The sequence below is a fragment of the Nelumbo lutea genome, chromosome 3 (assembly GCF_056320005.1).
Source record: "Nelumbo lutea isolate HS-2025 chromosome 3, American lotus-T2T, whole genome shotgun sequence".
Taxonomy (NCBI): Eukaryota; Viridiplantae; Streptophyta; class Magnoliopsida; order Proteales; family Nelumbonaceae; genus Nelumbo; species Nelumbo lutea.
The window spans coordinates 92,828,343-92,844,014 of NC_142686.1; the positions used below are offsets into that span (position 1 = coordinate 92,828,343).

The 15,672-nt window shown below is 37.0% G+C and overlaps 1 protein-coding gene across 3 annotated transcripts in view; it reads left to right on the forward strand.

Annotated features, from left to right (window-relative positions):
- The window catches only part of GSL04 (glucan synthase-like 4), a 147,684-nt gene that overhangs the window by 50,390 nt on the left and 81,622 nt on the right, over positions 1-15,672 (forward strand). For all 3 annotated transcript variants that reach the window (XM_088981636.1, XM_088981637.1, XM_088981638.1), the window contains exons 17-29: positions 1,822-1,874; positions 1,962-2,022; positions 7,830-7,911; positions 8,041-8,090; positions 8,283-8,369; positions 8,436-8,567; positions 8,897-8,991; positions 9,071-9,155; positions 9,238-9,398; positions 9,926-10,049; positions 10,162-10,256; positions 10,341-10,491; positions 10,567-10,718. In XM_088981636.1, the coding sequence (XP_088837762.1) occupies positions 1,822-1,874; positions 1,962-2,022; positions 7,830-7,911; positions 8,041-8,090; positions 8,283-8,369; positions 8,436-8,567; positions 8,897-8,991; positions 9,071-9,155; positions 9,238-9,398; positions 9,926-10,049; positions 10,162-10,256; positions 10,341-10,491; positions 10,567-10,718 (1,328 nt within the window). The remainder of the gene's footprint in view (positions 1-1,821; positions 1,875-1,961; positions 2,023-7,829; positions 7,912-8,040; positions 8,091-8,282; positions 8,370-8,435; positions 8,568-8,896; positions 8,992-9,070; positions 9,156-9,237; positions 9,399-9,925; positions 10,050-10,161; positions 10,257-10,340; positions 10,492-10,566; positions 10,719-15,672) is intronic.

Below are 15,672 nucleotides of genomic sequence, written 5' to 3' on the forward strand. Positions count from 1 at the left end.
AGGAAAGAACTTGCTCTGATACCACTTGATGTGGACAGAAGGAAAAGTTACATGCAGTACCTCAAGTATACAGCAATAATCACAAGAAATACCAAGATGAAAACAACAAAATAAGTTGGATTTTTAGGGATTTCAGACCTGAACCTGAAGTAAAACTCCTCCTAGAACAGTTCAGCTACAGTAACAATGGCAGCAAGCTGGCCTCCCGCGCGGACACGCAGCGATGGAGGGATTGGAAGGTGCCAAAATGGGTCGACTCCTCAAAACCCAAGCTCCCAATGCTTGAAAACCCTAGCTGGGGCTGAGCTACAGCTCAAACAAGAGAGAAAGAACAAGAAAACCCCTTCAGAAACAACCTCCTCTTTTATAAGACTCATTGGCTTGCTGGACAAGCTAGTTAAACTATTTATACATAAGCCCCTAGAATGCTTCCCTCTCACTAACAACTCCTTAGGAACAAAAATGAACATCTAAAAGATAACTTTTGTTACAAAAGGTCCCAGGAGACCAAAACCCAATAGAAATGCACCCAACTGCCCCTGACCAAAAACCTAACTTATAAAATGATGAAAATACCCCTGGTCCCAAACTGTCAACAAAACTACCCAAAGACAACAATTTGGGATCCCGCTATAAAAAACATGAAAAACAGATTACATTCACACATTTTTTTTCTTGCCTTATCACAGCTCAGTGTTAATCTTAGCAATTTTTAAGGATCGATAGGTTTGTAATTCAAGGGCTAAAGATAGGGAAGAGTTTGAATACACAAAACTTGGTGGTTAACGGGGACTCAAAAACAATGGTGAAGTGGCTAGAGAATGACAGCAGTGGAACTTGGAGATAATCAGCATATATTGAAGGAAACAAAGCAAATTGCAAGGAACATGGCTCTTACCTGGAGATGGACTTATAGATTAGCAAACAGTTTAGCTAACTCACTTGAAAAACAAGGGGTTAATAGGGGTCACTTGTAAATGGGTGTTACAAGATTGTAATGAATGTAATAATCTTTGGGGTTAGGCATCAAGGCTAGCCTAACAAATATATAATCCCTGTACTATACTGGACATTCTTTTATTATATTCAATGAAATGTCAGTGTTATGTATGAAAAAAAAGTCAGCTACTGCTTGCTTTGATTGATTCAAGTGCATTGTTTAAGTAATTCCTTTTGGATAGTTACATCCAAATGATAAACTATTCATAAAATGGGGGTAATTCCTTGATTTCCCTACTTGTATATGTGTATTATATTGTTGTTACTAGTGATAATCAAATAGAGGTTAAAGAAATTTCTATCCCTGCTTCCATTTCTAGTGAGCACCATGGTGTGTTTTTTTCTTTAATAAAATGCTTTCAGTTATTTATCAAAAAAATCAAATAAAGGTTGCAAGATTAAAGCAGTTTCTAGCTTTAGAGTTTGAGATTAAGACTTGGGAGACCTGTGATACTTCTTGGGTGTTGAAGCGGCTCAAATCAATTGCATTTTTTATCTCTAAAAGGAAATACATCTTGGAGTTGCTAGAAGATACTAGTATATTAGGAGTTAAGCCAGATGAAACTCCAATAGAATTGAATTATAACCTCACTCGTGAACAATGATTGATGTATTATTTGTCAATCACAACAAAACTCATGATAATCTGAGTATATTTGTACTTTATGTCATGCATCCATTCTTTGGTAGCAATTCTTTTTACTTTCGTCCCAATTAATGATTGTGCACTGGGATTTGAATTTGTTTATGATTAAGGCGTGGTCAAGTCTGATGAATGTATGATTCTCAACTTCATATGATGAATTTGCTACCCTTTTGCAGCCTTGTTTGTATGTTGGACGTGGAATGCAAGAAAACCTACTTCCTTGTTTGAAGTAACTCCCTTAGTCATGAACTGGAAGCTTCTTCACCTATCTATCTATCTATTTTGTCATGATCTGTATCCTTGTGTTACATTCTAGGTACACACTTTTTTGGGTGTTATTGTTGCTGAGCAAGTTTGCATTCAGCTACCATTTCGAGGTAATGTAGCAATCTTTTTGATATTAGAGTGCTAGTATTAAGTGATACAATAAAATCAGATGCTAAGTTGAAGATAGTACATCTTAAAATCTATCCAGCATGCTGATATTACCAAGGTTTAGCAGTATAGTACTTAAGAGTCTGGGTTCTATTAAAAAAGAGTCACTGTAATTGAAAAAAGGAAGTGTTTACTTGATGAAATAAAGTTAGGTTTACTGATTCTATGCCAGGAATTTTTTCTCCTTTTATTCTTCTCTCTCTCTCTCACCTATTTCTTCTTCCAAGTCATTTATCTCTTTGCTGTTTGGCCTAACAGCAAGAGTTCTTCTCTTTATTTCTAATTTCTTGCTCATTCTTTGGTGGATAGCAAGATTGTAGTTGCTTTTCATCCCTATTCTTCATCATTAATCACTAAAGAGCCTATTTCATCCCACAAAGCCCACCACCCGATTTGAAATTTTTAAGATCTACTTTGCCCTACATCATTTCTTTTCAATATGGAAATTCTTAAGTCAGATAGTTCTTTACTGCGTAGTAACAGAGCTAGTATTTTAGCCTTGTTCACTATAAAACAACCAAGAAAACTAATTCATGAATGTTTGAGAACAGGCCTGGGTCTTCTTTCTCTTCTTATTCGTGTGGATTGGTCAAAAATACCAAGAACAGTGCACCAACTTTTGTTGTCATGACCAGTAGTATCCTTTTTTGATTGGTATGGCCAGCAATACCCTTTCAAGATAAAGAAGCTATTTACGGAGGATCACTCCATCTGCCACTTAATGGGGTCTTTGAAAGGAAATAAGCAGAAAAGCATTTGAAAACAAGTCAAGACTTCAAAGACATGAATAGAACAGATTTTGAAGAAAAATGGGTGGATCTAGTGTGACAATAATGTGAATTTTGTTAGTGAATTTCATGTGGAGGATCTCTTATCATTTAAGAGATCCCACTATTGACTTTTTGTACATTTTGTACTTGCACAAGGTACACACACATATAATGAAGTCAAAGTTAACTTTATCAAAAGAGAAAATTTCATGAAATGTTAACGAAAGTGCATGGACTTTATCTATCTAGTGAATAAGAGAAATTAAGAAATTAAAAATAAACATGAATTAATAATTAGAGAAGATTAGGAAACTTAAAGAGGGTTGATGGTGATATGATCTATTTCTCGTGAAACTTGGCTTTTATACTTCCAAGAGTAATACAATATAGGTGTACAACCATGGTAAATGGAATAAAGGTTTGACATGTTTATACCCTTCAATGCCACATTGAGTTTTAAGTTGTCTCAAAGTTGTTTTTTCTTTCTTGAGTGGTGCTACCACAAATTTACTTCTCAACACAAGTACAATAATTTGTGCTTCTGATAACCTGGAGGAAAAGATTGCACCTTTGCATGGTTTTGCCAAAAATTGATACAGTCAAAGAATCACCGATGTCCAATAGTCTATAAGGCTCCAGTTGGGAAGAGTGCAAATACAAATATGTAGTGCATTCTGGTCCATGCAAATGCAAAGTTGGTTTAGTTTTGCATTGATAATTTTACTTTCTTGCCAAATGATTTTTAGCTGTAATGGGCACAAACACGAATTCCTAGATTGGAATCTTCCTTTTTCTTACACTGACCAACTTTGCTCTCATTTTGGATGCAAATATGCCTTTAAATTTGTGAAGGCTGTCACTTTCAGTACATAAATGCATTCTTACTAAACACCAGAAAAACTGAACCAGAGTGCATATATGCACTGAACCAGCATTTGCCTCTTCCTAAAAGGAGCCTAATAAAAAAAGAGAAAGAAACAAGACCCTTAACAGAGAGGAAAGGAAACAAGTGGTGGAGGATTCGTTTGAGGAAGAAGGAAATCTAAGTGATGCAAGTAAAGAATAAATCCAAATTGATGAGATGCACCTGATTGAAAAAGCTGTGGATATGAACAAAGTAATTGAGACTGAGGTTATAGTTAGCAAGGCTTTTGGTGCCCTTGTATTAGGAGAGCAATTTACCAGGAAGATGTTTCAAGAATTGGAAGAAAATTACAAAATGCTGGCAAAAGATGTAGATGATACTTTATGTCTAAATAAAGAAAGAAAGAAAAGAAAAAAAAAAAGAAAAAGGTAAGAAAAAAAAAGGAAAAAATAGGGAGAATAATGGTGAGATTTCTTTCTTGGAATGTCATGGGTTGAGAGATTTCAGGAGAGGAGAGCTAGTGAGGAATTTGGTGAGGAAGAATAGGGTTGAGCTACTTCTGTTATAGGAAACAAAACTGGAAAAAGTTGACTTGGGCATTTTAAGAGATGCTTGGGGTTCAAACAGTTGAGGTTGGGTTGAGTGTGAAGTAGCAGAGCTTGAGGGAGGTTTATTGGTGATTTGGGATTCTGAAATAGGGGCAAGGGTGGGGTTTTTAAGGGAGTACATTTGGTTTCAGTTGTGTTGGATCATGGGGAGACAAAAGGGAGAGTGCTAGTTTGCAGGGGTGGGGCCTTGGCTATTGGGGGGGGGGGACCAATATTTGTGTGAGGAAGAATGAGATGAAAGGGGTAGGGAAAATAGGGTTTCAGTGTCAATAAGGAGCTTTGCAGAGTTTATCCGGAGAAATGGACTGACTGGTTGTTGGGGTTTGGGTGCAATATTAACTTGGTCAAATGGACAAGATCCACCAATTTTGAGAAGGTTGGATAGATTTTTGTTTGATGGGGATTGGGAAGAATTATTTACAAATGTGGTGCAGGAAACTTTGACTTCCACTATTTTGAACCACAAACCAATAATTGAAGGTAGGTTTGCTTTCAAAAGTACAATTGGTTGAGATATAGCTAGAGAGGAGAGACTTGAGATGGTGGAAGGAATACATTAATAGAAAGTTTTCTGTAAAGTCTTTCTATAAAACTCTTTTGAGAAATCAGGTAGAAAGATCGGAGGTGAGAGGTGTATGGGGAAACCCTATCCCACCCAGGGTTGAAGCTTTTGCATGGCTGGTTGCTTTGGATAGCATCTTGTTAAAGTTTATACTTCAGGGGTAATATTGTCTTTTTGTCTTTTGTTTACTAGTCTTATGTCATATGCAACTCTTGGAGGGCATTTTTTAATTTTGTTTTTTATTAAAGTCTAATAAAAGAAAGGTTGATAAGAGGGGGAGAGACAGGAAGTTTGAATCTCTCTCTTGGACCTCGTTTCTTCTCACTTCTTGCTTTCTTTTCTCTTTTTCGACCTTACCTCTGATGACCCCACAGATCTGATAACACCTGTAACAACAAAAAGAATTTCGAATGGCAACACACGACAAATTGATCAGAACTTTAGCAATGCACCAAAGAGCGTAGATGACCCAACTTGACATACATCCAAAAGACACTTTTCCTGAAGACTGTCACTTGCAAAGTAATCACTGTATCTTTCCTCAAGGAGAAGTCCAATATATATAGAGTCTCACTAACGTTAGGAGATATTACCGTTTGAGGACCCAACTGATAAGTGATCAGCTTGGATTTAGAGTCATCACTTGGACTGGTTCAGCCCGTTGGATCAAGTGCAAGTGTCCACTAGGTAGGACTAAGTGCCAAAAAATTTTCAACTACCTAGACAGCCTATCGACCAAGCCAAACAATTTATGCTGACATGGCAATAGGTTGTTAAACAGCAAAGTAAACAATCACAATTAATAAGAAGGATAATACTGCATTAAGCACAAAGACACTTTTACCCATTGGTGTAGGTTATACCATTGGCCGTAGGATTTATCCTTACACCAAGGTTATTCCAATTGAGGGCATTTGGCCACTCATATCAACAATCTCAACCAAATCTCTTCCTCATCCCGTCTCTTCTTTATTTCAAATTTTCTTCACCTTCTTTTTGGCTTTTTATTACATGGTATAAGAGCACTAGGGTTTGGCTATCACTGTTCAGGCAACTTTTAGTACCCTAGGAATAGAGAGCTCACTCTGTTCACTACAAGGAAGAAAAACAACCTGAAGGAGTGTCGCCCATTAGAAAAGGAGGCTTTAAAGCCTCCAGTTGTGGCTGTTATGGTGTTTTGGGTGTTCTTCTAAAGTTCTGTCTTACTGCAACCCAAAGGAGGGACTATTATTGTGTGTGGCTAGTGCAATAGGTTAGTGATAGTGTGTGGAGTTCGAATAATGTGTTGTGGTATGGTGACAACCCTACTGTAAATGTGTGAAGTAGTTGGTCTCCCAAGTGAGAGTTGTGCAGTTTCCAATTGCAGTATTTGGCTTCTTATGTGGTATCTAGCTTCTCTTTCGGTGTTGGAAACTAGTGTAACAAGTTGATTTTCTTATTGTGAGTGACTATATTGTACAACCTTTTGTGACCTATGGCTTCTTCCACTAGTAGAACTAAATCAGCTGTGGTAGTGCAACTGGTTTCAATGAATGCCCTACTGACCACGGTTAAGCTTAATGGCATGGACTATGTACCATGGGCCAAGTCTGTGGAAGTTTCTTTAATTGGAAGAGGCGATCTGAAATATATTAGGGAGGACCAACCTAGATCTCCTTAGTTGTGTGAGCAAATAGAAAATTTTTGCTTATATGAGCTAACATAGAATTGCATAGCCAGGTCATCAGCATGTAGTTCTCCTCTACCCACTTGGAAGAGTTAGTCGTAGGTTTCTTTTCTTCACCAGTGACATACCCCAATTTTCCATGAGCACCAATAGCCATTTTGGCTGATTGTGACCACTCCAAATTGTTTGTACCATCCAACCTAACTGTAGTGATGGTCCCTATCCCAAAAGGGTTACTAGCACCTCCTCCACCTAGTCCCATTTCATTGGTAGACTTGTACTCAACTCCACTGCCCTCCATAATTCCCAAAATAGTTTAGAAACTGTAGATGAGAGAATAGATTTATCCGTTTTAGAGGCCTCAACCAACCTTCTAGTACCCAGAAACCTTTGTCCACAAAGATTCCTCTTTTGTTGGAGCGAGTAGAAACAGAAGAAAAGGCTGCCGCTCCCACCAGAGACCTCAGAAAACTCCAAAACTTGAATTGCCTCCTTCAGAAAACACCAAGAAGTCTAAAACATCCAGAGCACCCCTTCCTAGGTCAAAAATAAAGTCCTACTGCAATCAGGACTCTTTTTCCTCCAGTTCTTCCTGATTTCAATGGTCAACCCAAGATTTGACACAAAGGGTTCTAGATCCACCAAAAACTCCAAGAACTTGGCACTTTTGAAGTCTACGATGAGCTCTCTAACTCACCATGCAGTCGGCTCATCTAGGGCTGCATGATGGAAGACTCAAAAAATCCCAAAAGTTGCTTTGATATCAAGTAGAAAAAGAGAAAACAATAATCTGATTTGATAAGAGTGAAAAAGAAGAAAGAAAGAAAGAGTTCTTAGTGAGAAGAGAAGAAGAGAAAGAGAAAAAGAGATGGAGAGAAGCCAATAATGATCTGGCCGCCCCACCCATTATCTTAAATACTCATAGAAAAGATTGATTACAAAGACTAGTATGCCCTTAATGGGGTGGCTACTGTTCATAACCTAAAAACAGCTCCAAAAAACAACATAAACTAGTGGGCCTTGGCCTTGGGCCCAGTAACACGAACTAATGATTATAAAAAAAAAATCATAAGAAACTACTGAATCTAACAATCAGAGACTGAAAGATCCTGGTATCTGGCTATCCCTTCCTGCACATATTCTTGTGGCAAGGACTGAGATTTGATTTAGCATAAGATTAAAATGCAGAACATGTGCCACTTTTTTTTTTGTTCGTTGGGTTCCTTTGTAGGAATATAAACAGATAACCATATGCCACTCTATGTTGATGGGTTGCAGATAAGGCCACTTGTTGACCCAACAAAGCAGATTATGAAAATTGGGGTGAACAAATATGATTGGCATGAGCTTTTCCCTAAAGGTTCAATTCTTCCCATTTCATTTCTGTAAATATTCGTCCTGCCAATTAAAAGTTGAGTAAATAGAAAAATAAAATAATAGTTGTCTCATTCAATTAGTTCTGTACAACTTATAACGCTTTTATCTTCAGTGAAAAGCAATGCTGGTGCAATTGTGGCAGTTTGGGCTCCCATTATAATTGTGAGTGACTCTTGCCTTGTTTGGGTTCTATAATCTCTAGAAATCTTTTGAGTCATCAACCTTACCACATATTTACAACCAACAAAGCAAGGAAGAAGTTTAAAACCTTCTCATTTGTTCTGTTACAGTTTGTATCAATCATTATTCATCATTAGGTAGAAATCATTCACATCATGTTGTGCTTGAATGCAGATTTATTTTATGGACACACAGGTTTGGTATTCTGTTTACTGTACAATTTTTGGTGGAGTTTATGGTGTATTTCGACATCTTGGTGAGGTAAGCTTTCCTTTTTCCCTGGGTGTTGATATGGAACTTTGTCTTACTTTCCTTTTCTTTATTTAGATACGTACAATGGGAATGCTAAGAAGTAGATTCCAGTCTCTTCCCTCAGCTTTCAATGTTTGCCTAGTTCCACCTTCTTCAAAGAATGGACAGAAAAATGTAAAAAGCTTCTTCCATCTGAAAATTAACAAGGTATTTCTACTTTATCATGTTATCAAGTGATTTTAATTCATCATCATTGTCATCATCTAAGCCTTGTCCCTTCTATATAGGGTCGGCTACATCAGTCCTGCTCCACCATTCTGTTCTGTTCAATACCATATCCATTGTTAAATTATGGGCCTTTAAATCATTTCTCTCTACCTCAGTCCATGTCCTTTTGGTCTGCCTCTAGATCTTCTAGCCCTTTCAATTTGTAACAGATCACTTCTTACTGTTGCTATAGATGGTCAAGTCATTTTAACTATTCTAATGATTTAATTTTCTTTCTTGCCACTAATTTTGAGCCAGTTTGGTCTCAGGTCTCAGAAAATGAGAAAAATGGTGTTGCCAAATTTGCTCAAGTGTGGAACCAAATTATCGATAGTCTCCGTTCTGAAGACTTGATAAGCAATAGGTACATTTTATTTCTCAGAAAATACATAAGATCAATAATTAGCTTCAAACCCAATAAGAATTTGCTCCTTTGTAAACAGGGAGCGGGATCTGATGACTATAACTTTATCATCAGAGTTAACTTCTGGCTTAGTATGCTGGCCGGTTTTTCTTCTGGCAACAAAGGTGTGGCATTTCTTCTCTAGCACTTGCAGTCATAACATTCTACTGTTTCTCATATACAAAATCTCCTTTGAATTCTTATCAGTTATCAACCGCATTTAGCATTGCTAAAGATTTTGTGGGGAAGGATGAGAATCTGTTCAAAAAGATCAAAAAAGATTACTACATGTACTATGCTGTGAAGGAGTGCTACGAGTCACTGAAGTATATCTTCAAGTTCATTGTGAAGGGTGATCTGGAGAAAAGGTAGAGAAACAATACCAACTAATCAATATAAAGTCTTCCATTATTTATCACATTCTTCTGGATAGGGATAATTTCTTATTTTAGAGCCATTCAGATTGTTCTATCACATTCTTCTCCATTTTGAATAATTTCCATTGTTCTATCACGTTCTTATAAAGTTCATTGTGAATAATTTCCATTATTTATCACGTTCTTCTCCATTAAAGAAAGAGCAAGAGATTAGAAAGAAAGGGAAGAACTCTTCTTGTTCGGGTAAACAATAATGAGATAGAACACTTGGTAGAGGAAATAGGTGAGAAATAAGGGGAAAAAGAAAATTTCCTGGAAACAACCAGAGTTCACTAAACTAAACTTTATCTCATCAAACCTACTCCTTAAATTGCAACAATGGTGATTATTTGTAGACTGAATATATGAATCGGAAATTGCAATAGGAATTGAACTTGTTTATTTTCCCATGGATTCTTTCTTTGCTTCTATATCTGTATCACTTCTCTATTTGTGATGCCGCATTTGTTTCTTGTTAGGATTGTGACAGAGATTATATCTGAAGTAGAAGCCAGTATTAGCAGATCCAGTCTTCTTATAGATTTCAAGATGAGTGAACTACCTGGCCTACACAGTAAATGTATTGATCTGGTTAATCTTCTGGTAAGTATCTTACATTAAATCATTAGTTGTATTTTTTAGCTTATCTTTTTTTCCTTTATTACTTTGAGCATGACAACTGACATTTTCATTGTTATATGCCATTTTTTTCAAGCTTATGAACAGAAAACACCATGAAGATTCCATCATTATGATACTGCAAGACATATTTGAGGTTGTAACAAAAGATATGATGACAAATGGATCCAGGTTTGCACCAGTTGAACTCAAGTCCTTTTCCCATATTAAACCATGGGGTACACCTTACAAAGAATCTTCTTTAACTACAAACAGAATATTGGATTTGATCCAAGAGTTCCAACCAACAGAAGAAGATCCAATTTGCTACTTCAGAGAGATTGAGCCTCAGTTATTTGCATCAAGTAGAGGCAAACCTTCAGCAATCCTTTACCCAATCCCAGATGGTTGCCCTCTGATGACACAGGTGACTTTTTGATTTATAAAATTCTCTATTTTTGTTACATTTATAACTCAATCATGTTGTTACTTTCCTTGCCAGATTAAACGCTTACTTTTGCTGCTTACTGTCAATGAGACGGCTATGGAAATCCCTGTAAATATAGAGGCTCGGAGGCGTATTTCATTCTTTGCTACTTCTCTCTTTATGGATATGCCTATTGCTCCTAAAGTTCGCAGTATGTTGTCTTTCAGGTTGGTTTCCTTAGGTTAAGATCTTTTCTGAATCTCTTAGGCGATACCATCAATTACATGCTCATACAAGAAGAGTTCTTTCTTTTGTTCACTATTACAAATTATAGGAAAACATATTTAATACAAACAGAAAACATTTGCTTAGATTTCTGGCAATACCAGGATTATCAAACTTTAACATTGGGTTCTTACCTAGAACACAACTATGCTGCATGTTTATTGTTGCATTTCTTCCTTCTCTATTGCTCTTTAGTTATTTTTGTACTTTTGAGTTTTTGTTAAAGTTAATATTTTTGAGTTATGATGGTTTATTGCTGATTGTCTTACTCTGAGGAGGGCTTTCTTTTTGTAGAGAACACTGATGTGGGCCCCACAGCTACGGTCCCACTGTGTTCGTAGGGTAGAAGATGTTCTAGTCTGCCTAGGGTTAGCTATTGGTCATTTAGTTGTTTCAGTTGTTATTTATTTCAGTCTTTGTTTTACTTTATTTGTTATGTAAAGACTAAGGGCAGATCTGTCATTTCCATGTAATGAGCATAACCTATAAATATTAATTAAAGTTGCGGCAGCAGAACATTAAGCTTCTGCTTCTCCTTTCAACCCTTGTGTTCTACTGCTTCTCCTCCCTCTTTCTCTTCTCTCTTCTTTCTTTCTTCTCATCTTCGATCCTGGGGTTCATTAGAGTTCAAGACTGATAACAGTCTTGAACTTCTAGTTGGTATCAGAGCCAAGTTCTCTCATGTGAGTCTAGTCCAGCCGACCACATGAGAACCATCTAAGGCTGGAAGCTGAGAAAGCAGAGTTCGTTGCCTGGTTCTTGGAGATCTCCAGAGGATTAGCAGCTGTTTGAAGAAGTGTCACAGTTGTAGCAAGTTGGTGATCAGGAAGAATCAGAGAAGGCTAGGGTTCGGGTAACCTTGGTAGGCAGCGAACTGCATTCTACTGTAAGTTTTTTACTTTATGAGAGAAGTAACATCAGAAAAGATAGTTTAGACCTATCCAGTAAGGGTGGCCGAACTACTCTAGGGTTTTATCTCTCTATTCTCTAGGGTTTCTCTAGGGTTTTGTCTTATCCCTACGGCAAACCCTAGTATTAGGCCGAAACTTGTGAACTTATTTCTGTGGCAAACCCTAGAATTCTCCTCAACATTGATCAGTTTTAAGGTTTCATATTAACCCTAATACAAACCTTATCCGTACGACTTAGGACTGATTAAAACCTCGAATTGGCTTCAGCATATCAGATTGCTCTTCAAACTGTGTTTCAGTCTTCTTTTGGGGTTTCGAACACTTTTGAAGGGGTGAAAACAGTTCGGACTGTTGCTGTTGTGTGTGGTTATTGATTTCAGATCAGTCTTATATATATTTCATGCACATCTATCGTGAGTACAGATTGGTTCTCTACTGATTTTGTGACTGTTGTTGGGAGTTCTAGTGCTGGTTTTGACTGTAGTAACCATAATCTTTGATACTTCTGGTTCTTGACTGAAATGGAGTTTAAGAATCAGGCAGAAGGCAGTTTTGGGAACAACAGTTATGGTGGTGGTTCTGAGACAGGTTTTCAGATTACAACTGTAAAGTTTGATGGATCAAACTATTTGGAATGGGCCCAATCAGCCATGATGGCTATTGGGGGAAGGGGCAAAGTAGGGTATCTCTTGGGAGATGTAGCAGAACCTTCCAAGGGAGACCCTATGTATACCAAGTGGGTCCAAGAAAACTACTTGGTTATGACATGGCTCTGTAATTCAATGCAGCCCCATATCAGCCAAAATTACTTATGGGCAAAGACAGCCAAGGAGATATTGAATGTGATGAAAGAGACTTACTCAGCTCCCCACAAGGAGATATAGGAGCTTTCCCACTAACCGCTGGAACATAACTTTGTCATCAAGCAGCTCCCCACTCTCTGCATTAATCCTGTGGTTCTGTTCAATGAGTGTTGATGACAGAAGGTCTACCTCTGGATATTGTGCTCTTGTGGGAGGTAACCTGGTTTCTTGGCGGAGTAAGAAACAAAGTGTTGTCTCTCGATCCAGTGCTGAAGCTGAGTACAGGTCAATGGCTAATGGAGTGGCTGAAATTCTTTGGCTGAGATCACTACTTGAGGAGTTGGGTGTTGAGTATGAGAAGCCCCTGATGCTGTATTGTGATAATCAAACGGCTATTAATATAGCACACAACCCAGTGCAGCATGACAGGACTAAACATATTGAAGTTGATCGACACTTTGTACGAGAGAGGGTCTCATTACAAGAAGTGTCTCCCATACATCACCTCCAATATGCAACTGACAGATATCCTCACTAAAGTTGTATCACGGAAGAAGGTAGAGGTAGATCTATCCAAGTTGGGAATGATAAACATTTATTCCCAACTTGAGGGGGAGTGTAGAGAACACTGATGTGGGCCCCACAGCTACGGTCCCACTGTGTTCATAGGGTAGAAGATGTTCTAGTCTGTCTAGGGTTAGCTATTGGTCATTTAGTTGTTTCAGTTGTTATTTATTTCAGTCTTTGTTTTACTTTATTTGTTATGTAAAGACTAAGGGCAGATCTGTCCTTTCCATGTAATGAGCATAACCTATAAATATTAATTAAAGTGGCAGCGGCAGAACATTAAGCTTCTGCTCCTCCTTTCAACCCTTGTGTTCTACTGCTTCTCCTCCCTCTTCCTCTTCTCTCCTCTTTCTTTCTTCTCATCTTCGATCCTGAGATTCATTAGAGTTCAAGACTGATAACAGTCCTGAACTTCTAGTCTTTTCTTTTATAGCGTCAACAATTTTCTTCTCTTTTTTACAGTGACCAATCATTCAGGCTCTGCTGATGGGTTTTTGAAGCAGGCCAATTATAACCCAGATTTGGGATTATGTTATTGGTGCATGTCTCAGTCTCAGTCCTGATTCTTGAGTCTAAAACTTCATCTCGTTATCGGGTTTTACCTGTTAAATTATTATTTAAATATATTGTGTCTGCTATGATAGATGAAATTATTGGCCTCTAATTGTTTAAAAGTGACTTGGTGCTTGACCAAATAAAGAGCTTGTTTGACTCAATGCAATTAAAATGGCAGGTTATCATGGATCAAGTAAATGGCTTTGATTAGTTTATGTAATAACTAATAATACCTCTGTTTTTAATATATCCTTACCTCACCTTTTGAGCTTATCTGTTGTTTCCCTAACCTTACTCTCTAGTAATTGACATCAATTGAACTAGGCTTTTTTTTTTTAATCCTTGTCTGTTGTTTTTTTATTATCAACAGAGGTTTCATTGCTACTAGGTAAGAATGATATACAAAAGGAGGTTGGGAAATAACACTTTATGAAAGAAATGCAAAAATTAAAACAATATGGATATTCACAATATCCTGCCAATCAAAGACAATCCTAGTCATGTTCTTGGTAGTTTATATTCGGAAAAGAAAGAAAAATTATAGGGGGGACTTTTAGTATGTTGCATAATCCATCAGTCCTTTCAGAAAAATGGAGAAACTAGAAATCTTTTTATAATTTGGAACTCCTATAAATTGGTTCCTTTGCATCTTATATAAAAAATTAACCCTTCAAATTAGAATTTAAATTCCTAGAAAAAATGGGTATTCAACATACCAAGATAATCCCGAAATAATGGAATATGATAGAATCTATATGGAGCCAGGGTTCCATTCTCCAACTATATTAAATTTTGAATGGTAGTACTAAGATAGTGTTGAAACAGAATTTGTTTTGACATGGTTATTATTATTAGTTTTTAATGATTATTAGATGCCTTTCAAAGATGGTATCATCTTATTAAGGTGCACCTTGGTGTATCTTACTATGTTTAAAATAATGGGGCTGATTTAAAGGCCCTCATCAATCTTCTCTTATAAATGAGACAACATAAATGCAGTGTTTTCGACCTGCTGCTAACCTGGATGGTTGAACTGTTCGACCTGCCATCTGGAGGCCAAGATGATCTGGTTTAACCACAAATTCATCAATATGCAAAAACCCATTAATTTGGTCAAAACCTGTTTGGCCCAATTGTTTAAATTACTGAACTGTTCAACATAGTCTTTGGGTCATGGTTCATACCATTTTATAATATTAATATTCATATTATAATTATATATTAATCTTCATATTATAATTATGTATGTATGTATAGAAAGACTTAGTTTTTTTATTTCTTATAGAGAGGTAAAGTTGTAATTGTACGTCTTTTAAATCTGTAAGTGTGAATAGGAGGGTGGGGGGATCCCTAAGCTGCCAACACATCCTCTTCGATTACTATCTTTCTCTCCTCTTTTTTCTTTTCTTGTTCACTGGTTTTCTCTTCAATCTCCATCGGTAAAGCAATCAATCCTAGTATTTTTTCCTACTTTGCTTTTTTCTTATTTCTATGATGGTATCAGAGTAGTAAAAAGTACCTGGGCCTAGTCTTCTTCTTTGGAAATCAATTACAGCACTAGGAGTGGTTTAGGGGTATCAACTACTGGTGTATGGGAAATACCCCTTAATAAAGGATGATTTAATGTTTATTTTTGAATATGATCAGAGGCCCAGTTGATGAGAATTATATTTTTCCCATATTTTTTGTTGAAAATTGGGAAATATCAGACTAGGGTTTTTTGGTCATGGAGGACAGCAAAAAGATGGTGGAATGGTTAGCAGTAGCATGGGTACCTGAATGTGCATATGCGGTAGAAAAACAAATACTAGCTAAATTGCTCCAATTTCATTCTTCACTTAAGTCAAAAGTCTTCCATACTTTTCAAATTCAGCCTGGCAGCTGTAAATATCTCCATCAATGGTAATGTAGTTCTATCTATATTCTGTCCTTCCTCATTTTTAGGTTCTGTTGCCACATTTAAACATTTCCACCTTTCTTGTTATTCTTGAATCGGGCTAGCTTAAGATTATGATGTAATTTCAACAAATCCTGTCAACTGCAATTGAACTCCTGTTTGG